Source organism: Geospiza fortis, unplaced genomic scaffold (assembly GCF_000277835.1).
Source record: "Geospiza fortis unplaced genomic scaffold, GeoFor_1.0 scaffold41, whole genome shotgun sequence".
In the NCBI taxonomy this organism is placed as follows: Eukaryota; Metazoa; Chordata; class Aves; order Passeriformes; family Thraupidae; genus Geospiza; species Geospiza fortis.
Window position 1 is genome coordinate 9,661,541 of NW_005054299.1, and position 24,706 is coordinate 9,686,246.

Consider the following 24,706-nt stretch of genomic DNA (forward strand, 5'->3'; position numbering starts at 1 on the left):
ATCTGTAGGGGTAAGATTACTACACCATGCGTGTTTTCCACCATATAGATGATGAGGGATGTTAGCAGACATTCCAACTCTCCAGAAATCAAACCAACATTCCAATAATTTCCAAATGACTGCTGCTATGTAAAAATAGCAATTCTTCAGAATACCAGCACCCAATGTGGCTTACTATTGCCATTAAACAAACTAAAAATTTCCTATTTCTTTAGGACACAGAAGAAGGCCCGAAGACTTTATTTTTCTTTTGACATAGCATCTCTAACACAGGCGAGCATGTTAGGTACTCACATAACATACAGCTTTACACCTGGACATTTTATGATACAGAAGACATTGTTCCAGAAACAAAAGAAAAAATGGAAAGGGGTTAATCCAGATGTTTGGTAACACAGAAGCTGGTACTTGGTAAAACCCAGCATTTTCAAAACTTGCAAAAATAAATCTCAAGTAAGCACTGACTTAGAGCACAAAGTTACCATGTCAATGCTTACAGATTAGATTTCATTAATTACCATGTCCCAAACTGTAGTTACTCTCATACAGCTCTTTCTGCTGACTTTCAAGAACAAGTGTCTTTGAACAACATGAAAAAAAATCTACTTAATTTTATTTTAAGCATTGAAACTGATGTTTGCTTCAAAGTGGGATAGAATAAACCATTGTTCAAAACCACAGACCAACCCAGTATAAATCAGTAACAGATAGATATATTGTAAGACTTCCTTTTCTTTAAAAACAACCAACTCCACACGTTTTGAGTAAGTCAGGTATGTTAAAATAACCAGTCAGACTTCATTCAAATGAATTAGACAACTTTTACTAAATGAAAAATCCTACATTTAAAATATGCATTTAAAACAAAATGGAATTAGAAAAGAGACTTAAATCCATTTTAAAGAACTTGCTCACTGTGTCAGAAATCAATATATCTCTTGCATTATATAATGTGCCAGTTCATAAAACATAAGTTACTAGAATCCTCAATTTAACATTTTCAAAGACAATACTGAAGTCAAGAGTTTTACATCTACTGATGCACATTTAGAATGGTGTAAATCTGCAGCCTTCCCCCAAAGAATCTAACAAATTTGACAGTATTCAGTAAAAGCTTTTGTAGTTGTGTCCAATAAGTATTGCATCCTAAAGCATCACAAATCTGTGCCGTTCATTTATCCTACTATATATTTTGTATCTTCTCTATATCTTGCCATTTGCCAATGTTAGCTCTTTTAATAAAGGAGAGAACTGAAAATACTGCTTAACTCTTGATCACGTACAGAAATTATTGCTACTATAGTACACTACAAAGCAGAAGTCTATACAATAGTATATGAAATTTGATCATGAAAATCCAAATGATAGATTCTTTAGTGATGTAAGCCTTACTATAAAGTTGGACATTCCCGTAGCATTTTCAGCTCACCACCCATCATCTAGCCTATTGTATGTTGAAGAACATCCATTTAAACACACCCTTTTCTGAAAAAGAATGTCAGCTTTCAAAGGCTTAGCAAATAAGGATCTTCATGTTCTGTGGAACTACGTAAGATGAATTTTGATGCAGGTAGGAAGTTACCTGGAAGCTAAGCATGCCAAAGGTGTTTCATGCTAATAAAACTAAAGCCAAGGTACCACTAAATCAAGTTACCAACTAATAGGCAATACCATTTTTGTCCTATCTAAGTTAAATGAAGTGCCATCGCACAGTGTTACGTCAATAATTTAAAATAGTGTAGTGCACAAATTCATTGTGTGGCAGTTTAAGTTAAAAGGTCAGGACAGGTTTTTCTGTCTTAATGTATGTTGGCTGCCAAGCTGTCCAGTCTGGCCATTTGGGACTCAGTTTGCCTTTTTATGACTACTGTACTATAAACTTTGCATTATAATGGGGCACACGGCATTATGATGAAAAAACAGGGGATTAGGGGGAGGATAAGAGATCAATGGCTGTTCTAGAAAGCCCCTTCCTCATATCAATTTCAAAGAGCCAGGAAATAAGACTAGATACCATATTCGCATCATTCTAGCTACAAAATAACCAAAGTAAAAGCAATTAAGCAACAATAAGACCACATTACACAAATGGAACATCATGCTCTCATCTGGTTTAACTATTACACCAAGTTTTAACTGGGATGTTGGTCAACTTTAAAAACCGTGGTAAATGTGAATATGTAGTTGAAATAGTTTTTCCTAATTTTTTTCCCCTCTATGTTGGATATTAGAACTTGGAGCTATACTTATTACAATACAGTGTCGCACATCTTTCTACTAGAAAAATTAATAAAGATCCTTTACCCGTCTCTTTAAGTTAAACGTGTGACATCATAAAGGGTGTCAAATGGCTGGATGGTTTTACAGTGCACACTTATTATATACTGTAATATGGAGTTTTGTCCTTGACAGATCTGATGGTGTTTTCTACATTATTTCCTTTCTTCACCTCTTCTTCGGTGGATTAGCTGTGCGAGGTGGAGTGACTGGACGCCCAGAATTCAGTCCACCATACTGGTACTTGGCTTTCTTTTCAGATGGTTTCAATATCTTAGAGAAAATAAAGAAGTTCCTTTGAGTTAGCAATAACTAAAAACATTTCAAAGACTGTTAAGCCCACATGAAACCTTGTTCAGCAGAACAATAGGAATGAGGATGGTAGGGCAGGTGGAAATCACATCACAACCCTACAAATTTCTTAGTTCTACATGCAACAGTAACAGCAACTCTAAATCCTTCTAGTTCTACCACTATGTTGAGGTGGAAAGGGGAAAGAAAAGGGGCTGAAAACACATCCAGGAAGGAATAGGGACTAAAAAATGATCAAAGCAGCCATATTAAAAGGGTCCCTATAACCATTAGTTTGCATAATTGTGTACTCCAATCACTAGGTATGACCAAAAAAAAAAATCACCCAATTAAATTTTAAGTTTTGAAATGAGCATTTGAATAGAATTAACAACTTAATATGCAATAGTTTGGAAAATATCAAATTCCAGTTTTCTGGAGAACAGTTGGTTTGCAGTTCCAGTTGCTCACAAATGCCAGCCTCCTGTGCAGTCCCCTCTGTAGCCCAAGAATATTGCTTTACACTAACCACCAGCACAGCCACGAGCACACTAACGTGGTCCATACAGCCCAACACCTACAGTCATCTTACTGCACAAATATACCATACCTGGAAGGAACACATCAGAGTTTCATCCACACTCATCATGCCTCCTGCATTGTCAAACTCTCCACAGTAATTTGGAGCTGAGAATAGGGTGACCAACTGCCGTTTAGCAAAGAACTCGTATCCATCTTCAACCACCTGGCAACACCAGAGAAATCAATACGGCTCACATACAAAGCTTTGAAGAAAAAAAAAGTAACTTGATGCAAACTGGACTTTATATTAGAAAGATAAAGGAACTCATCAAACAGCTATTTTACGTCTTGACTTTCAGACAGGACAAGTTCACTCATTTTATCTTACCAGACACTGAATTCCAGGCCAGATAGCACACTCCATGTCTGACACTTCAAATGTTAAGCACACATCAGCTAGACTGTTTAATATTTTCATAGTTGAAGTCCAATTATACACTGCCAGTGTAAGGATTGCCAGCATTTAATGCTTTATACACAGAATGTGGATGTTTGACCTAATTAGTTTGGAGCACACAAGGTCTGGATACCACCTTCACTGCAACTTGAAACAATTAAGTTTTGCTTAATTGGTGTTGACTACACACACCTCAAGTGTAGATGATTTTAGAGCATCAAAATTATAAAAAGAGTGATTCTGCCAGATCTTGACTAAGAGCATAATACACCTTCACAATTGTGTAAGAAGTATGATGCATCACCTGAGGATGTTCCCTTTTCTGAAATAAAATCTTCATGTTACAATGTCTTACAACAACTACACCCAACTGCTTACCTTGGTGCAATCATCATGATCTTCTATAAGATATCATCCTCCTCTTATAAAGAACTGAATCAACTATATAACTATAGAAAATTGGCAGTAATCTTGATCAGCAGTTAAGAAATCCAGTCAGCATGTGGAATCAACACTAAATCTTCTCTAATGTTTTAGCAGTAAAATTATAAAGAAAATAATTTAAGTGTTCTAATAGTGTACCCAAGCCTAACAGAGACACAGAATAAAGAGCCTATTTTTGTTCCACAGCAAGAGGGAGCTTCTAAAATAGACTAAATAATGAAACTGAAATGTTATACAGGAAACTGAAACCTGATGTCCACTAAGTAGCACTCTTGCTTGAAGTAACTTAATAAAAAAGTGTGCTCAGGATTGGCAATGCAAAAACTGCCTGAAATAAAGGAAATACAAACAATCTATGTCAAAATACTCTGGATAGCTGAACCAAAATACTGGCAACAGTGAAAATTTTTATGTACAGACTTGTTTGTAGAGATAGTCAAAATGCATTTAATATTTCCATGAAGCAAAGTAGAGGTAGTTCAAGCCAGAACTACCAGGGAATTGTCTACTGCTGAAAGTGAAGAACTCAAACTTCAGCGTAAATCTCAAATTCAAGTCACTCTGCCCCTTCAAATCTGGAGACTTTACCGGTGATGTTCACATACATCAGTCTAACATTTAACAGGCAGTACAATACAAAAGGAAGACCACAATGGAGAAATCCAGTGTCTATATTCTACTCAACTGACATCAGACACAGTTCAACATGAGCCAACAGAAGGACACAGCCTTTACAGGCCCTTTATTGGGAAGATTTTTTTCTCTAGAAGTAACACAGTGCAAACTAAATTCAAAAATATACACTATCGATAAGGAGCAGGAGAGATTTTAAGAAGCTACAGCAGCAAAATTCCTACCTGATGAGCTCGACAGATCAAATCCAGATCATGACGATTCAGAAATTTACTGACCACATCAGCACCAAAAGTGAAAGAGACCCCACGATCATTTTCACCCCAGCCTTGCACATCTTTGTCTGGGTCAGACCACAGCAGGTCACAGAGCAAACCTTCAAAAGATAATAAAAGTGAAAATGCCAGTCTTAGGAGGTATTTTATAATGCAAACCAGTTCTATTGTAATTACCAGAGCAACTCGCCTAAAGAAAATAAGCCTTAACAACAAATGCAACAATACTTACACCGCAACTCAGACAAAGAGTACAGTCTGAATCTCGAGATTGTTTACCCCCTCACCACTGAGAAAGCCTTGAGATGAAAAAAGTCAGATTCAAATAGTTCTCTGAAATAATCTTTTATTGTAATATTCAGTGGGTTTACAGTGAGCATTAAAGGAGTTGAAAAATATTAAAGTGCATGTGTATTAAAAGGCAACTATCAATTTCACAGCTCACCGAGAAAGCTTAGTTTGAAAGCCACAGTAAATTTAAAAGTCCTATGCAAGGTCAGACATAAAGGCAGCAAGTACTTTTGTACCCGTTAAGTTTCTGAACACAAACAACTTTGATTCTTACTTTTCCTATCATTCATGAAGAACCTTAGATGACTAAATCAAAATGTCACACAGCAAAACACTGATACATTGTCTCACGTAGCACTGTCAATTTGCTAGGACCCCTGTCGACTGTTTCAAAAAGCCTTGTGACAGCCAGCCTGGAAGCTAAGCTAGAACAATAAACCTCTCTGGCATTTCAGCACTGGTCAAGATTTTTTTTTTTTTGCTGCCAACAAAAGGTCAGCCAACTCTGGAGTTAACACCAGGTATTAAAAAAGATTTCTCTAGATCGACTGCAATGCCTTTACACATACAGAACTTTCCATTAATAGTGGCATGTGAAAGAACCAGGCCAATCCAACTGGAACACAAACAAACCCCCAAACGTTTGAAAGGCATTGTACTTTCTTTACCTGTGATGGCCCACAGGCATATAAATGCTTAACAGCATTGTCTCACAATTTGAAAGATAAGCTAGGAGGCTCCTTCATCTGCCATTCAGAAGTTTGATCGACATTTACATTTGATTACTTGCTAAACAAAATATAGAAGATATTATTTCTTAAACAACAGATCCTTCAAGCTGTAATCAAGCAAACCAATGCTTGAAACCTATTGTGCGACTATACCATTTTATATTTACATATATTTATCAAGTGGTCTTCGGCGCCAGACACAGCTCCTCTCTAACAACAGGCTAAAATTTGATTTGTTTTTAGAAGAACAGAACAAGTACAACTGGATTTTAGATAATAATTCCATCTAGAGATAAACTACTGAATACAACCAGTGCATGACAAAAACTTTACTGAAATTTAGTTCCATATGGAGCAACTTTGTTTTTCAAAACAGTAATTGCCCTGCAATCCCTAATGGCTTCTTACCATGAGTTTCTAACAAGTGATAGAAGCTGCTTGTCTCAACTGTTTAGCAAGTGCTTCCTCTTCTATTCTTTCCCCAAAATCATATAATCTTTAGGGTCATAGAGAACAATAGGCAAATCTGTCCTAAGATGTCTTTAAATTGCACTTGAAGTTGCAAAGCTTTTTTTCATCAGGCTAGAAGAAGCCATCATAATGCTCTAATCCTAGCACAGCCACATGATCATCTACGAAAACTTTTGTATCAACACAAATATTCCCCAAGTGACACCCCTCCACAAAGGGATAGCTTTGAAGGGCTTAAAACTTTAATGGAAGTGAGACTACTTCAGTTTATTTTTAATTTTCTGCAAGATTTACTTCCATTATGTAAAACAGGTTTCCTTAAACAGGTCCAAAAGACGAAGACCATGGTCACTGCACCACAGCACACATGCCTCTGATGGGACACTTCTTTTTAGCTCTGACAGTACACACACAGCTATTGCTTCTGAAAGCAAAATTAACACTACACAAAATCAAAACCTTTTACAAAAAAATCTGCATACTTATTTTTAGGAAGTACTAAGAAGAGAAACGATTTCAGTGGAGTGTCCATGGAAACAAGAACTATGTTCTGTAAGGGCATTCCTGAAGTGGGAGGTGCCTCATGCACTATTATTCGCCTGCTGAATAAAACCATCTTTTCTGGGAACGCTGATATATGCAAAGATTGTCTCGTTTGTGCTGACATTTATTTGGTTATGCATTGAGTGAATAAGTAGATAAAAGGACAAACAGTGTAGTAATTTATACTACAGAAACAATCTCTCGCCACTCTATAATGCATCTTAGTGTCAGTAGTGTATATACTGGCTTGCACAGAAGTGGTGTTGTTTAAGGGACAGTAGATACTTTAACATTAGTCCCTGAATTACTCCATGCCAAAGAATATTACAGGAAACAAAATTCTTCTAACTTATTGTAACTTACGTTCAAAAAAAGGTTCAGATCTCATATCTCCTCTGAAAGTTAATTTCAGACTACTGTTGAAATCAACACTTTAAAAACTATCCCACTGTATTGCTCAACAGTCTTTTCAATCCACTAGTAAAGAAATCTGTATTAAATGAGACACTGAGCAAGACTGATTAAAGCCATTCAAAGGAACATTGTACAGAAAGCACTAGCAATTTGCATCCAACATTTATAAACAGAACAATAACCTAGTAGAAGAAAATTTCACAACTAGTACATTGATAGATGCAATTGAAATCCCAACTGCAGTGAAGTAAGTGCTGTATTTTTCAAATTTAATGAGGAAGGAGACAAATAGAGAGAAGCCCAAATACTTAAATACCCAGGATATTTAACTTTGTTTTACTGTTTAACTTCGAACAGTTATGTTCTTTGATAGACTAAAAGGTTTGTATGTGCCTAACCAAGAAGGCAAGGGGAACAACCTCTTCAGTTTCCTTTATCTTTCATTGCATTTCTAAGATGTTCTAAGGGAAACTTGTGAATAATGTATCCAAAAACATGTATAGAAAAACATACCCTACTCTGCTATGACAAACAACAACACATACAACAACCTTTAACACATCAGATAGCATAGCCCATCATGAGGAACAGGGCTCACATCCTATACAGGCACCAAGGAATACTCTACTGTGAACAGAGGTTAAGTCACTACATTGCTTGCACAGAAATTGATTAAACCTGTTTCATCATTAAGACTTATTTACAGTAAATTCCACATCACTCACCTGTGTCAGGAACATCTGTAGGTCTCATAATTCTCCGGATCTGCTCCATTGACTGGAGATCTGGAGACAGTCCTGTAAAAGTACAAGAAAACAAGTGACTCATATACGCATTTTACCTGTGGAAAGGGTTCCAGAGAACACAAGATTTGAGGTTCAAAGGCACACAGCATCCATTGTTTCCACTGCAACATAAACAAAAGGCAGTTTGCTATAAGACAATTAAGTTGCTGAATAGAGGACAAAGAATAATGCAAGTGAAATTAGCAAGGGGTTCTCATCACCATCCTTTTAGGTTGTCATCTACTGTAGCTCTACTGTTTAAGTCAATTATAAAATCACAGTACTTTGATTACTCAAAAAAAACCCCAAAACACTTAGTACAGACACAGCTACCTTTCAACAGTTTAACCATTAACATGCAACTACAACTAAAGCGTGGTATTCCAAAGACACCCTTTGAGGAGTTTACACACCCTAAAGCTCCTCTGCTTGGGGCGTACAGGCATGAAAGAGAGCCTGCTAGATGCTACAGCACCTTAACATGTCCTTAAATAAGAGTCCTAAATGTTTTAAATTACTTAGGCCAAGGTATCTAATTAAGAAAGCTGCAAATTTGAAAATAGAACATGAAGACCTAATTTCTGATGAAACACATTTCATGTTAACAAACCATATCAATTTGACTCAGTCCAGAACTCTGAACAGGACAGAAGAAAGCTGTCATTGGAAAGGTCACTTTGCCATGTAAAATAATTTCAGCTAACATCAGAGTTTGCACAGTGGCAATGTATATGTTACAAGAACAATGATATTTGACAGGAACCAAAGCATTTGATACAGACTTGAGGAACTTTTCTTCAAGTATGAAGATTTTAGATTATTTTTCTTGAAGCAGTCTTATGGTAAAAGCCTTCTATCATCATCAGCTTGCTAATGTTTTCATGCTCTTGCCTTGAGGTTGTAAAGGACGCCGGAGATCTAACAGTAAACTACTTGAAGGGAGTATTAATCAAGTCTATAAACACAGCAATACAGGAATAATAATATAAAGTCTAGTAGAAAATCATCTTTCAAACTTTGATGAATCTACCACTTACCCTTCCGCAATCTGATCTATTTGCACACACATCTCATTAGCACATGGCAACACACCCAGAGATTGCAATGGGCAGTCTCAGTGAAATAAACACGACCAGTCTGTGACTTTCTATGAAGTTACAGCTTTCAGCATTTCAGGCTGCACCCAAAATAAACCTTTAATCTCTGGAAGTGTTCGAGGCCAGGCTGCATGGGACAGAGCATCCTGGTCTAGTGGAAGGTTCCTTGCCCACAGCAGGATCATTGGGAACTAGGTGACTTTTTAATGTTCCTTCCAACTCAAAGCACTCTATGATTCTTTAAAAGGAAATGTTACTACAAACCATGTCTCAACTGTGTGGCTGTCCATTTTTGTGCTATTTTGCATTACTGCAAAACAGCAAAACCCTACACCAAATTGCCTACAGGCTTGCAGACTTCCTTCTAACCATTTCTTTCCCAAAGTATTTTCCTAACTCCCCTTGCACACAAAGAAATGGCTGATTTCCCTGTAGGTATGAATTTGAGACAAGTCCTACATGATCAGTGTTGACTGGAGGATATAAGAATGCCAAAGCTCACTGTAAAGCTGCTGCCAGTAAAGTGATTGCTGAAACCTACAGTGTACTCAAAGTACACCATTAAAGTTGTCTTGTCACAACAGCTAAGCACAGAAAAAATACCTTTAAGTATACTCAGTATACAATATTTTTGAAGCATAAGACCACCTCTTCTCCAAGGGAAAACAAAGAATTTTCATTACTCCTGGCAGACTCATCAAACTTGATTTGAACCACTCTTTGACTGTGTGGAATTGGTAAAGTAAGTGTGATAGGTACTAATTTCTATAGTGTAATCTTTGAATACTATGTAAATTAAGTAGAGATAAACATCAACATCCAGTTTGTTGTCATTAATGTCACAAGAAAAACAGATTTCCAGAGCCTAAAAATACTACATAAATGCAGTATTTTACTGTACAAACACAACTCCCATCTCAGAGTTTCAATTGAATGTGGTAAGACCAATGTATTCCATCAATATGACACTACAATATGGACTTACTTTATAGAAACTTGAAACTAACCATGTAAGTTCTCTAAAGATTAGAGCTAGAGTGCTGTCATAGATAAAAGGACCAATGCTGTACAGAATACAATGCAGAGAGAAAGGGAGAAGTCAGAAATAGTTAAGGAATAAGCTTTAATGAAGTGAGATAAAGAGCAAAGTCAGAAGTTAGTTCAGAGGACAGCCTTAAAAAAAGGACAAATTATTACATGTGTGAGGAATGTGGGAAGAGAGGGAGCTGATGGAAAAGATACAATGAAAGATGCTCTCACTAGCTTAAACATTTTAAAGGCAGGGGTAGCAAGAGAAGTTTGAGTTATATTGCAAGATGGGTAACTCAAAACAGATATCCAGAAAAGTTTAGGTAAAAGAGATGACTCAATATATTAAACTATTGTAGATGGCCTACTGGGGTTGAAGTTAGGTGCCTTTTGTTTTACTATGTTATGCGGTTTTGCAAAGTTTTATTATATCCCAGAGGACAATATTTTTAAAATAAACTATGCAAAAATGCGCAATATAGTAAAAAAGGCACCTACCTTATATCTATATGCTAGCTTCAACCTCCAGCAGAGTTGAATGGTTTGTGCTGCTGCCTCAGTGTCTATTAGAGTAGTAACATCATGAAAAGGCGCTGACAGTCCATTACTTCATTGGATCTGGAATGCAGTTTGGATAGGACTGGAGAAAAGTGGAAAAAGGGCAAAACTTATTTCTGTGCTGAACGTCCACTTCCATTTATTAGGAGCACACAGCACTTTAGTAATCTTTTCACTTTGTTTCACAGCTACAGATCAGTTCAGAGTGGCAATAATTTCAGTTACAGACTAAGCCTGTACAATTTCCAGGGCAATAAGCAATAAATAACAAAGTAAATACTGCTTTTCATAAAAAGATCCTTAAAAGCATACTATGCATAAAATAACCTCTTGTTTAGTCAAGCAGGAAAACTTTTAATTTACACATGCCTCACCCCACCACCCCATTTACAATGTACAATGAAACTTTAAATCTTTTTTCTTGAAAAATAGCTCTCAAGGCTTCTTTCTCATGGTTCAGGTCTCAAATGCATAGAATTCTGCTCTACCTGCTAAGCTGCTTTGATTATCTTCTGCCTAAACATAATTGTTTGCCTGAAACACTCCAGTATTTTGTTACTATTCGTGCTCTGTTTTCCAAAAACCAAAATTCTAAAACATATGTTGATAGTAAAACAGTAATTCTTTCATAAGTTGTTTTGGAGACAAATTTATTACACGGGTTTTCAGCCAATGGTATTTGGCTACCTAGGTGCAGAAGTGACTCTATCTCACATTTTTAAAACGATGAGACCTAGCTTATAAGATAGATATCAGTCCTTTAAAAGAAGAAAACACCACCACATGGCTTGAGAATAAGATTAAAAGATGAGCTGCAAACAAACAGTAATTCTGACATGTCAGTGCTACCCACAGACTGGCAGACCCAAGTGTATTACTGCATTAACTATGTTTTTACAGGGACTTAACAACATCTCAGAGCACGTTATGTGTAAGACCCTATTAGCTTATTCTAGCAGGCAGTGAAGGCAGAAGCTCTCAATACAAGACACAAGAATACTCCAGACCATTTTTAAAGCACATTCCATACTGGCATAGCTCTTGAATTGATACCTGTAATTAACAAAGGCAGGATGGCAGCCATCAATAGAACCTCATGAAGTCTGGAAACGGACGTGTTCAAACTAGATGTTTCTGCATTGCTTTCATTTCCACTAATTTCCATCTCACTGGCAACACAGGTGTGACATCTACCAAACCATTTCTAGATCACTCAGAGAAAGGTATTAAGTTGCTTATTAATGGAGGCAGTTGCAAACACAGCTGCAAAAGGCAGGATGGCTTTTTCTACAAGTAATTGAAATTCTTGTCAACTGTTTGACACTGCTAGCTTCTGAAAACCTGCTAAGCATCATTGCCTGTAAAGTCATGGCAAGGCCTGCTCTACAAGGAAGAGAACCCAAATATGTTGCAATATCCAGACAAGTCACAGTCCTCAGTCAGATCAACACCCAACACTTTTTTCAGTACACCAACAGGGCAGCACTGGGACAGGTACCCACAGAATGTAGACTGTCTAGCAGCAAAGGTTTTATGGAGTCCATGCAAGCCATGTCCAAGCTGTTCCAGTGTTAACAAATGTCTCACTTCAAGCTGCAGGCTTGACTGTGTGACCTCAGCGGTCCCGCCCACCAAAGTGCTGTGAAACAGTTAAAGAAGCTGAGAGCAGAGAGCCAAGGTTACTTGTGACAGCCACTCTTCATTGCTAGGGATGCCAATGTTAGAGAAGGCTGCACTGATATATAGTAACAGCAACAGGTAATGTGGCAAATTAGGCAATAACCCCAGCATTAAGTAACCTTCAGGGAGGGATACACTGCTGGGAATACTTACAGACCCACTTCCCCCTCAGGCACAACCAGGGCCATGTGTATCAGGTAAAAAAGAGAGTCTACTGACCGGTGCAAAGAAAAGCATGACCTTTACAGACAACACAAGGTTAAATATCTCCAGCTAAATATCAGGTACACACAGCCACACTCCATTTGGTAGAGCATTAGCCCAAAATCAAGTTTAGATACAGCTTTTAAAAGCGGCCATCAGCTTACCTCCATGACAACAGAAGATCTTCTCATCCACAATGGCTGCAATAGGCAGACAATTAAAACAGTCTGTGAAGGTCTTCCACAGCTTAATATTAAATCTCCGCTTGCCTAAAAAACAGTGTGTGATATTAGGAAGAGGAAGCTGGTTTTTAAAGACAACTTGCAATACATATCAGAGCCTAAGCAAAAATGTTAGCAAACTGTCTTCATAGGGTTTTATTTCTGTGAGCACACTTACATCTCAGTCTCTTACAACAGCATTTCAAGGACAGCAGAAGAAAAAAATAATATCGCTCCAGAGTGACTTTAACCTTGGCTTGGAACTTAGAAAGTTTCAAAGCAGGTTCACAGAATATTTAAATCCTTTCATTACAAGAGTCACCACTACAAGTGTTTCCAAAACAAAGTATTAGTCTGTTGTATAGTCTTCCAAAAGTAATAGATTTTGCTTACATTCATCATAAAATCCGTAGATTCGATTGATGCTAGCACACTCATGATTTCCTCTTAGGAGAAAGAAGTTTTCCGGGTACTTGATTTTATATGCCAGTAATAGGCAAATTGTTTCCAGAGACTGTTTGCCTCTGTCTACATAATCTCCAAGGAAAAGATAATTAGCTTCTGGTGGGAATCCTCCATATTCAAATAATCGAAGCAAGTCTGTATACTGACCATGGATATCACCTGAAAAAAAAAAAGTTTACCAAGGATTAGTGCAACAAGATAAAAACTTACACAAGTCAAGAACTTAAGCCAGCTAATTAGTTTTTATTCAGTGATATTAAAAAAGGCATTAATATTCCCTTTAAAAACTGGCAATATGCATTACAAAGGTAAGAACCATGCTAATATTAAAGCTGAAGTACTCACAGGATATAAATAACTCATCATATCTGCACAACTGCTATGTCAGGTACAAAGCCAGTCTGAAACGCAAAAGCTACAAAAATCTTCACAATAAAGCATAAGCTTTCTAACCAAGCATTCATTCACTTAAATTAAAACAAGGTCAGAAAGAAAACCTCTAATTGAACAGGTATATGACCAGGAAGCAAACATACCTCAAAAAAAAAATGACATTATCTACTGCAAAAACAGATCAGTGAAGAATTCAGACTGGAGAGAAACTGAACACTGCGCTGGCAAAGTACACTCACTTGAAAGGTCAATTTCCATAACATTGCTGCACTAAGAATCCCATCCCCCAGCATTTAGACTAACTCCTCCTTTGACGCATGTAACAAGCAACACAGACTCAAAAGACTCCATCCCTAACAAGATAATCAACCCTGCAGCTTGTTGTTAGGAAAAATACCTGTCATGTTATTCTCCCCACTGCCAGTTTTAAAGCTAGGTTTTCCACAGAACAGCTCTGTGTGGCATTTACACCAGCACAGTGCATCACATCAGAGCAGCCAAAGCTAAACTATCTCCGAGCTGTCCATATGGGTGAAGAGGCCAAAACTGCTCTACAGTAACTTCCAGCATACATGCAATGTATTCCAGCTGACTGGAAAATTTATTATCAGAGTGACTGGATCCAAAACAGATATGCCAAAAGCCTTCAGTACAAGCTGTATGTTATGTAGATTCAGTACCTCCTGGCCCTGTACATTAAGCATTACATAGATGTATCTTCACTATTGTTGCTTGTTCACTGACAAAATCCTGACTTCGCTTAGCAGAGTTATTCTCCAGTTATGCATGAGCTACTATGGCCTCAAAAAAGAAAAAAGAACAACTCACATAACTTTTTTCATCTTAAAAAAGATAAAAGGTTCCCAAACCAGTATGCTCTCTGGTTCAACTCTTAAAGCATACAATGGTAAGAAGAGTACACGCTCTATTATAATCCTTTAAACTTTCCATGAAAAATGCAATACTTCCTCCTTTAGGCAGCATTTCCCCATAACTATTTCTCACTCAGAGAGAAGAATCACTTTTCCAATTTTCTTCTAATAGAGGTGGTCAGTATCCACTACCCAATTTCAGTCACAATCTGAAGCTTCACTGGCTAAAATCTCTTTCATACATGTTGCAACAAGAATTATTTGTATTCTAATTGATATTTAGAAGTCTCCAGGTCACAACCTGAAGAAGCAGAGGACTCCTCAACAAATTGTTTCTATGCTGAGTCTAGTACTCCAGAACCATGTGATCAAATCCCCAGACTTCATCACTAACAGAATGAACTGCCAAGTAAACACACTCCAGAAAATATTATTATTATTATTATTATGTTGTCTATAACTACTTTCAGTTACACACATGCACCAGAGGGACAAATGCACTTAATGGGTAAAAACATTTTGCAGAAACAATTTTACAAAGGTACGAAGGCATTTGCCATTCCATTCAGGGCACTTAGCGCTTTAAAATACAGCTTCATGTGAGCACAAGTTGAAGTCTACCAGATATAAGACTTACATTAAAAACCACATCTATTTTAAAATGGACATTTACATAAGAGCATCTTTCATCTTACATTAAAACACAGCCATTTGAGATGTAGAGCTTATTTTGAACTGACTTGATTGTAAGACAAGACAATCCTATTATGGTTCCTCAGGCATAGCCTGAACACACAAAAGTAATAGTTCAAAGCATTACCAGCTGCATATTTTGCTTCTGGTGAAAGCAATCATCAGTCTTTTGCTTTTATCTGAATGCAGCTTTGACAATTGCTCCAATATTAAATTTAGATGCACCTGACACTTCCTGGTACGTTCACTGTGTTTGGAATCCGATTTAAGATAACAAATGCCTTATTTAGCTGTGCATTAGCTACACCTATTACTGCACACCTAACAGTCCATTCAACTGCCTCCATCTAAACAGATGAGGAGCATTTTACTTTGAAGTAGGAAAATTATTCTTTGCAGATTTTGACTTATGTATAACCTACCCGAGTTTCCGTGTTTTCTTCATCTAGGAATACAATAAGACTACACTACAACAAAAAGTCTAAAGAAACCACAACATGATAAAGTTGCATTTTACCTTCAACTTTATGTCATTAGGCAAGCTGGGCTGGTTTTTCCTCCCCACCCTCCCAAGCAATTAGTCATTTAAAAATGACTTTGCCATTTGTGGTTGGTTTGTGGGTTTGGCTGTTTTATTTTGGGGTTTGGGGTTTTTTTAATTGGTAATATCCTCCCAATGTAAGAAACATTGCATTTGCCCAGAAGAAGCTAATCTATGTTTGAGGATGTAAGTAGTAATGAACACAAAGATTGCTTCCCCTTTAATAATATGACACTTCAACTAATCTAATTCAAGGAATTTTATGCTTTCAAAGGCATTGTCTATTGCAATAAGCAAGTTGAAGGATGATTACAATCTGGTATTTACAGAACTTTTAAAACAATTTTTACAAGCTTGTAGTTGCAGTGCACTTTGGAAGAAGTCTAGCATCTTACAATGCCTAGTGAGGTAAAAATGCACATGCTGTATTTGTGTTTCACAGTAATACTGATGTTTTTTAAAACATACTGTAAAGCTCAAGGAATTTGCTACATGGTAACTAAGCCTAATTTAAGTCTGCATTCAGTTTCACTCTCTCAATTGAAAGACTAACAATGCCTTCAATTTTTCAAGTGTTTCATTTCACCAGGTCTTTGTTTCGTTATGCTGTGAGGTGAGCAACTGCAACATGCAACATGTGAGCCTTTTAAAAGCAGCTAACTACTTTTTGAAATAGTGATCAGAAGAGCACCAGCTCTGTGCAGGCAAGGAACAGGTTGCAAAATTTGCACTGGATGAGGGCACAAGCAGTCCTTACTGCTAAAGAAACTTGCTCCAAAATAGCGTGAGCAGCACTGGCAATGTACCAAGTGCTAGCTGCCTGAAAACTACATTCAAGATTTTGAAGACCTCCGTCTAATCCCAACTCAACCTCATTTGCCTGACTCAGTATTCTTCCAATCCCTCTAGCACAGAACTAGATAAATAGACCTACATATAACATGTATTTATCAAGCTTACATACCACAAATTTTCAGAGGTGCCTCTAGTTCCAGAAGAATAGGCTGGCTAAGAAATATTTCCCGTGATTTTATGCACAAGCCCCGAACTTCTGCTTCGGTCATCTGAACAATCTTCCCAGGACGACATCCTCGTACTGAAATGAGATATTTAACAGTTGAAGGTAACTGCCACACAGATATACAGCAATAGCTAAATGCAGATAATCTGTATTTAAAACCCATATTTGACAAAAAGACAGCATCACCTTTTACATATGTACCAAACATCTTGGAATTACGCTGTCCAATGAATCATAAAATTAATCTTTGATACTGTAGTAAACTGTGCTTAAAGATCTGTATGCATTCCTGTTCAATCAGGTCTCAGGATAGAAGAATTTAAGCTGTGCTTTTGTCTATATCTGAATAAATAGCAGTTTTAAGAAGTGCTTAATTTAACAATTCCTTTATGCTGGAGTATTCATAAAAGACAAGAAAAATCTTGAGAACAGAAAACCTGAAAACACTTCCACATTAGCACAAGGTAAATTTGTTTAGGACTGTTAAGTTTAACAGCACTAGTTAAATATAAAGAAAAAAATCATAGACATTATTATGTTTAAATAAACTGGAACTGCCATATTAGAAACATCACACTAAAAACTATGAAAGTTTGATGGAACTTTCATATATAATGGCTCTTAAATTACTGAAACCTTTACAGTCAAGAACATTCTAATTAGAAGTGAAATTGAATTCTCAAAACCTGTAAGTCAGGCACTCAGACCTATATTTAGCATAAAATCAAAAGCATTTGCATGTCATTGCACTCCAAGCCATATCCTCTGGCAAGTCTATCTGCAGCTGCTTCTTTCTACAAGTATCTGTAGGATTCCTGTCAGAGGCTGCAGTGTGTCTAATGAGGCAGCAAAATAGAACAATTGTGTTGTCACTTTGGCCGAGCCAGTTCAGTCTTGCATCTCAGCACAAACCAAACTTCAGAGTTCAAACAAATAAGCCAGAATCTATCAGTGCCTACAACAGGCGAACATCCTGTCCTGCCATCTGTTTTAGATGAAAGTAACATTCAGCATCAAACCATGGTAGTACCTTCAAGGGAAGGTAATATGCAACTTTTGCAGCTCAAATCCAAATGTTTTCAAATTAATGTATAGTAAGACTTTACTTCATAAAATTTAGCTGCAACTTCAGTTAGTCTAATAAATTTGTGAACAGAAGAGCAAGAACTATTTCTTCACACATAGCAAATTCCTAGGTCACCTGCTTTCCCTCTTCAAAACAGAAGAGTAAATAAGCTTGTCAATTTTTTTTTTAATTAACATAACCTCCCTTTTCCTTGTATTTCTTCTTAGATCCTAGAAAACCTACTATATAGAGGAGGTCAGTATAATTACATCTAGCATTATCTACATTGTGCAATGGGGAAGAAAGGATATGAGGGAAAACAGTTTGTCCTAGGTCACCTCGTACTACTGCTCTGGTTATCACTGCATACTTGTCCCAGTGTAACTGCACATCTGACCATGCCAACACTGTGCTATAAATATTTATTTTTAATAAACACTTGGTAAACAGAGGTTAGGAAGCAGTCACAGGAACACATGAAGAGAAAGAACTGAAGAGCGGTTTTCAAAAGCAGGGAAGAGATGCAAAATTAGATCCTGGGACTGCTAGTTTGAGTGCCAAAAGAGCAGGAGGAATAGTATCTCTGAAGTTGAGGATATATTGTAAATGCTTAGCTCATTAGAACCTCACAAGAAAAAGGCTGTGTCATAAAGGACTTCCTTTAGTGCTGCTCAGTGAATCACTACCAGGTGATATTTATGACATGGTAAGTCACGTTGCTCTTGCTAATTAAGATTTCAACTACACTTGAGAAAGTAAACAGCATTTTAGCAACATTTCTGTGTCATTATTCCTCATGCATTAAGATGTTCACTTACATATTAGAAGAATACAAAGGCAGACATCAGAAACAATCAATGTGACTTGCAAACAGTATATGCCTAGAGGCTTCCATTCCATCACATTTCAAACAAATGAGCGACGTTCTTATAGATATATCTTCAGCCCCATTATTAGCAAAAAAAAAAGCACAACCAACCAACCTCAGGCTTGACAACTTTGCACAGGACTTCACTATCCACTTTGTGAGGTACCAAAATGTTCCAATAATCCTAATTTCAAATGCTTGTGTTCCAATAGTTTATAATGATCCCCCATCAGAGACCTGGGACTCTTTCTGACAGGCACAATAAACTGCCATTATATAAACTGCAAGCAGAGTCTTCATATTACAATGGCTATAATTTTATTTAAACAATTGCTCTATTTTAGACCCATAGCTTGCAACAAAGTCACATCAAAGCACCATGCAGCACAACAAGCTTTCCAGTCATGTCTTCCCACTACAGACAGTGCATTCTTTTAACCATAAGCAATGACATTCTCTTCCGTATTTAACTCTCATGATGTCTTGCAGTACCAGAATGACGTCATTTCATACAGATCAAAACCAAGAAGCAGAACCATACACTTATATCCACTCTAATTTTGGAACTCAAACCCAGGAAAGCCCACTATATACCACATGGACATTACCAGAAGCAGCACCAGAGCAAGCACTGAGACCAAAACTGAGGTAACAGTTTAAGTAGGGTGCCCATAATACTTTAAATAACTTTGACCCAATCAGTTTTTCTTACAACACCAGCCTTTAGCTCCCTTTGAAAGTCACACAGAGGTTTAAACTTGGAACATTTGCTTTATACGATTGATGCTTTGAGTGCTGCTGGATTTTTTCATGAGAAGCAAGACACAGAGAACATGAAGTCCCTGACTTCATAATTAACTGCCAAGTCAGTGCCTTGATGGTATTTCTTTAATTCTAACAGGAGAGCTCTAAACGCTGCAAGTCCTTAACAGACAAATCAACTAAGCAACTTATTACCTCACTTCAGATTTCCCAGGTTAGAAGACACTTCTAGAACTCTGACAGGTCTATCACTCTCAGAAGAGGAGACAGCATGCACATGATGATCAGGCACTCCCATCCTTTGGAAGGGTGCAGATCTGAGCCATTGTACCTTTGCAAAGGCCCCTTCCACCCAAACAGTCTGCAGCTCCAGAGTAAACACACAGGTTCAGTTGCATTTGAAGTAACACAAAACCTGGAGTTTCATGAGGAATAATCATCATTACTAGTTAAGATAAAAGCAGTTTTCTCCCACAGTTCCTGGATCAGCAAGGGTACTACATATTGAGAAATGAGAGGCTCCTGTGAGCCCTGAAAGGCTCAGCACTTCACTGGATTCACAAAGACACTGGAAGGTTTGCCAAGCAGTCATCCAGAACAGATGTGCCCCAGCTGTGGTACAAGTACACAAGTAAGACTAAGCACTTATTTCAGCAGCTTACATTACAACTAGAATCTTGTTCAAGTTCCCTTGACTCAGCTGAGCTTTGTATGGATTGGAAACAGCACTGCCTTTAGTTTTTCAAAAGCCAAATCCCCAAGAACAGATTGAAGGGGAGGTTCTAAGAACCAGATCAAGAGCATAGAAGATGTTTTTCAGACTCATTTAGGAATTACTATAGCTAACCACTCCAATCATAGCTTCACACACTGCAAAATCTGTAGCTCAAACAGCCTTTGACAGCATTGGGAAAACCATCATTTTTAACAGCTGTCAGTTACCCACCGCAGAAATATATCAACATTTAAGGTAAATCTCTTTAATCTAAAATGCTGTAAACAAGTTTTGATTTGCATAAATTAGCCTTTAGATAGGGACAGTAGGGACAGTACTTCTGTTGTAATACACAAACTCCCGTGCACAGTGCTGTGAAAGAACAAGCCCTTCCTCCAGTGAGCTTCAAGCAGAGTGACATGGCACGGGATAAAAAGGAATAAAAGCAAATATATGCATTGAACACTGAGACTCATTTTAGCACAACAGATCCTACAGTTACCTAAAAGCTACTCTAATTAATACTAGAATAATCTCTGCATCTACACAATCATTGGTAAGCAATCTTAAGAAGTTCAGTAACAATAATTCTCAATCCAAGACATGAGCTGCACAGTGGCAGTAAGAAAAACTTCAGCAAAAAAAAATTTTTTTTAATCCCTCTAAACTTACGCCAGAGTGTAGTAGATTATGTAAGGCAATACTGGCAAGGAAAAGGAAAGCGGGTCAAGAATTGGCCGTTCCAAATTCCACTTCCATCGCTATTTTCCATAGCCTTTCATGAAATGGAAAAAAATGTATTTAACCTATTCTGTCACACTGCTTCTGGTGTGCCTAAGCTGCTAAGCTGCTCATTTTGTGCCACCACTAATAGTTTCTTCAATGACTAAGTCAGCTATGGTATGCACAGCTACCCTAAGCATTCACCTGGTGTTGCTTTCCAAGACCACAGTGTCCAGTTTACTGGATGTAACACTCACAGTTTTATCATAACATCAAAACCCAGAGACTTCTCCCTAGTATCATAAAAAACCGGGTCAGCATTATTGCTAATAAGCACTCTCCTTTCCATTCACTCTGCTCTTTTTGCAGACATGCACTTATGTGGCCACACAGTAAACTGCAGTGAACCGATATTTTCTTCCTAGGACAAAGATACAACAAATCAAAAATGTAATCTAAATAGTTCCCCAAGGTGAAGAATATATCCTCTGTGAACTTGAGACAGGGCTAGTGAAAGAGTGAGGAGCTGCTTCCGCTTCTTTCCACAGTAGCTCCAGCCAAGCTTACATCTGAAATTATGGCTTTAGGAGTTAATTTTGCCAGAGCAGATCTAAAAAAAAGCCCCCAGACTACAACACAAGATTGCAAGCATGCAATTTTACAAACTGCACACAAGCAATTCCCTTGAGCTTACACTCCCCCCACATTCTGTGGGATGTTTAATCATTGGTGATTAACAACTCCGACATTTAACTTTTTTTTTTTACTTAAAAGTATTTTGGAGTATTTGGCAAATGTTGAACAGCCTGTCAATAGTAGGAGCAGAACAGATTTTAAAGCTTAAGGCAGCATTACCTATGACTTGAGAAAAAAACAAGCAGTCCTCACACTGATTTTGGAAATATGTTCTGAAGTTATCTGCTCCTAGTATTTTTTAAATCCAAATAACATACTTTCATGACTTTAAGTCAAGAATCCCATACTGGATTTTAAAAGCAATTCTGAATTTTAAAAGCCCAATTTATATTCCCTCAGAATATCTTCTGTTATTTGACTTGTTCAGCTGCTATCCAGAAGCAGCCACTCCCTACCTTGCAGCAAAACAGAGAGTAAAGCCAGCAACACAAGTTTTAAATTTTCAGAACTGCTGTGACAGAACTAAGCTTAGAATAGCTCTCATTCACGAGTTACACTGGTGGACAACAATAATATAAAGGAACCTGTTAGAACTTTGCTCAATTCAGCAAGGACAGATCGCTGAACATACAGCTCTTCTGCAGGGTACCCAGCAACCCTGCATCTTTCCTGGGGTACATCACCCAAATTTCTCACTAAAAATAGAATAATCAGTCTTCTGGGGAGCTTTTTTTTCCTGAAAAACTGTGCTTTTACATCCAAGTAACCTTAAAGTCTTTCTAAAATTGCCTTCACTGGATGACCTTGATATTAAGTATTTTGCTAAAGAACCGTGATTGCTTATGAACTCATTCTAGCAGGCTTATTTAATATCAAGCACAAGTTCACTGAAGAGTAAGAGACTGCCTAAGCCTTTAATGGGATAAAACCCCTAACAATGAAGTGGTGCTGTTCTACCCAAACTTGAATTTACATTCTTCAAATACACACTATCCAGCAAAATTAATACTCACGGAGAAGAGGCTTTGAAATTACTTAGAAACAATTATGTAAAATTCCTTCAGGGGATGCTCCAGTAAGCCCATGAAAACATGCAACCTTTATCCAATCCTTTAGCTGTTCATGGACCACCTGCTGCCTTACACAGAAGTTCCACAAACTAACTGATGTCTCAGTCATTCTGTATCATACATGGTTCCAAGAATTGCCCAATTCAATGCTGAAGGACAAGATCACATGTTCTGCATTTACTGTTTGCTTAAGTACACTTGAAGCTAAAACTCAAGCAACCAGCAAAAACAAAGGCAGAAGCCTCTCACAATGCTGTATTACACAGTGATAGTAATTCCTGTCCTGGTCTACTTGGAAAGCTAACCTAGCATAAAAATTTCATGAAATGAAGAAATTCAGCTTATTTCACAAAGGATGACTTTCTTTTCTCCTAAAGCAGTGCTAATAAAATTCCTAAAACTCAAGGAAGGTGGAGGTAAATTACAAAAGTTATGAAGTAACTTCTGAGAAGAACCAAAGAGAGAAGCTACTGAAGTTATGATACAAAAAGCTGGAGGTAATTTCTGCACTCAGTGTCACTGGTACTTAACCAAGACAATTACATGGGATACATACACAAAAAGCTTTATATCAAGCTTGATATAAGAATACCAAAAAACAAACACAAAATACCACCTCAAAACGCAGAAAAGATGGTACTGCAAAACTAAAATGTCCTAGTCAATGTACAAAGACAAATCACACAACAGAAGGTTCATTTCAACGTTTCAAATTACAAAGCAGATACCCAATACCTTGAAAGGCACCTCAGTTAAGAGTGGATTCCCCTCTACAGCCCCTTCACTGAGCACTGCATCTGACCTTGGTGAGCAACAGCCAAATATAGCAGGCTGCCTTCACCACAGACCAGGGTTCACAGTGCGGTTTCTTCCTTTCTGAAAAAGTTACACTCCTACCTTTGGTGGTAACTAATGAGCATTTAAAAGAAATTTTAACACTTTACAGTTGCAGTTATCTTAAATAAGAACAGTGTTTCTCTCTTTTTATACTATGGTTTAGCTGAGCAGGGAGAAAGACACGGAATGACTCAAGCAAAACCTGCGCTGCAGAGTATCTAAATGAAACAGTTAGTGAATCATGGAGCCTTCAAGTGGCCAAACAGGCAGGCAGAATAAAGAACCCCAGCACAGTGCCTGGCGCTGGCTCCTGGCCTTCGGAGTTTCAGGCCAACCATTCCATTCGTCATGCACTTATAAAGCTAAAGATGAAGTGGCTGATAGCTGCACTGCTGTACAAACCCAGAAACAAACTTCATTTCTTATCCCTCCTCTCTGATTAATACAATACCTACCCTCCTAGAAACATACCAAAACTGCCTATTTTCTTCCTCTTTTTAAAGACTGGTTTTTTAAAGTCCTTTGCAAGCAAGTCCTTTCACAGTTATTCTTGTTTATTTTTCTAGTAGCAAATTATCCAGTGATTTCACATCAAGCCAGGTAATAACTCCTGTTTATTCAGGATTCATCTCCATGGTTTATTTATATTGTTTTGCAATAGATCATTAAGGTCTATTTTGTTTCTCTACAACCACCTCTCTTTTTCAGCATCAGTTACAGAGCCTAGAACTGCAAGCATTACTACTGTATCATAATACCACACCATCAGGCTGGCTGGATATATTAATTAGTTAAGACAGTAACAAAATAAGAAATGTAGCACATTTGACCAGTATGCTCTATACCATTTAAAACTAACAGTAAAAATCTCTATTTCATAAGAATTTAAAATCCAACTTTCATTTAAAAAGTTGAGTAACATTCAAATTTTTATGTTTATCACAACCTATAAGACCTCCAAAATCACAAGAAAATGAAGCTTGCAGCTTTCTTAGAAGACAACACATGACATGGCAAGAACACCATGCAATCAGCTTTATTAAGGCAATCATAAAAATCACCTTTAATCCCCTTTTTAGCTGAACATTGAAGCAAAAACCATTCCCTACACCTACTGGTAG

The 24,706-nt window shown here is 37.4% G+C and overlaps 1 protein-coding gene across 1 annotated transcript in view; it reads right to left on the reverse strand.

The window, feature by feature from the left end:
* Positions 1 to 204: 204 nt before the first annotated feature.
* The window catches only part of PPP1CB (protein phosphatase 1 catalytic subunit beta), a 28,457-nt gene continuing 3,955 nt past the window's right edge, over positions 205 to 24,706 (reverse strand). The window contains exons 2-8 of the mRNA XM_031059182.1: positions 16,852 to 16,983; positions 13,317 to 13,547; positions 12,867 to 12,971; positions 8,075 to 8,146; positions 4,849 to 5,000; positions 3,179 to 3,313; positions 205 to 2,550 (exon numbers count right to left, since the gene is read on the reverse strand). Coding sequence (XP_030915042.1) covers positions 2,446 to 2,550; positions 3,179 to 3,313; positions 4,849 to 5,000; positions 8,075 to 8,146; positions 12,867 to 12,971; positions 13,317 to 13,547; positions 16,852 to 16,951 — 900 coding nt within the window. The 5' untranslated portion in view covers positions 16,952 to 16,983 and the 3' untranslated portion in view covers positions 205 to 2,445. The remainder of the gene's footprint in view (positions 2,551 to 3,178; positions 3,314 to 4,848; positions 5,001 to 8,074; positions 8,147 to 12,866; positions 12,972 to 13,316; positions 13,548 to 16,851; positions 16,984 to 24,706) is intronic.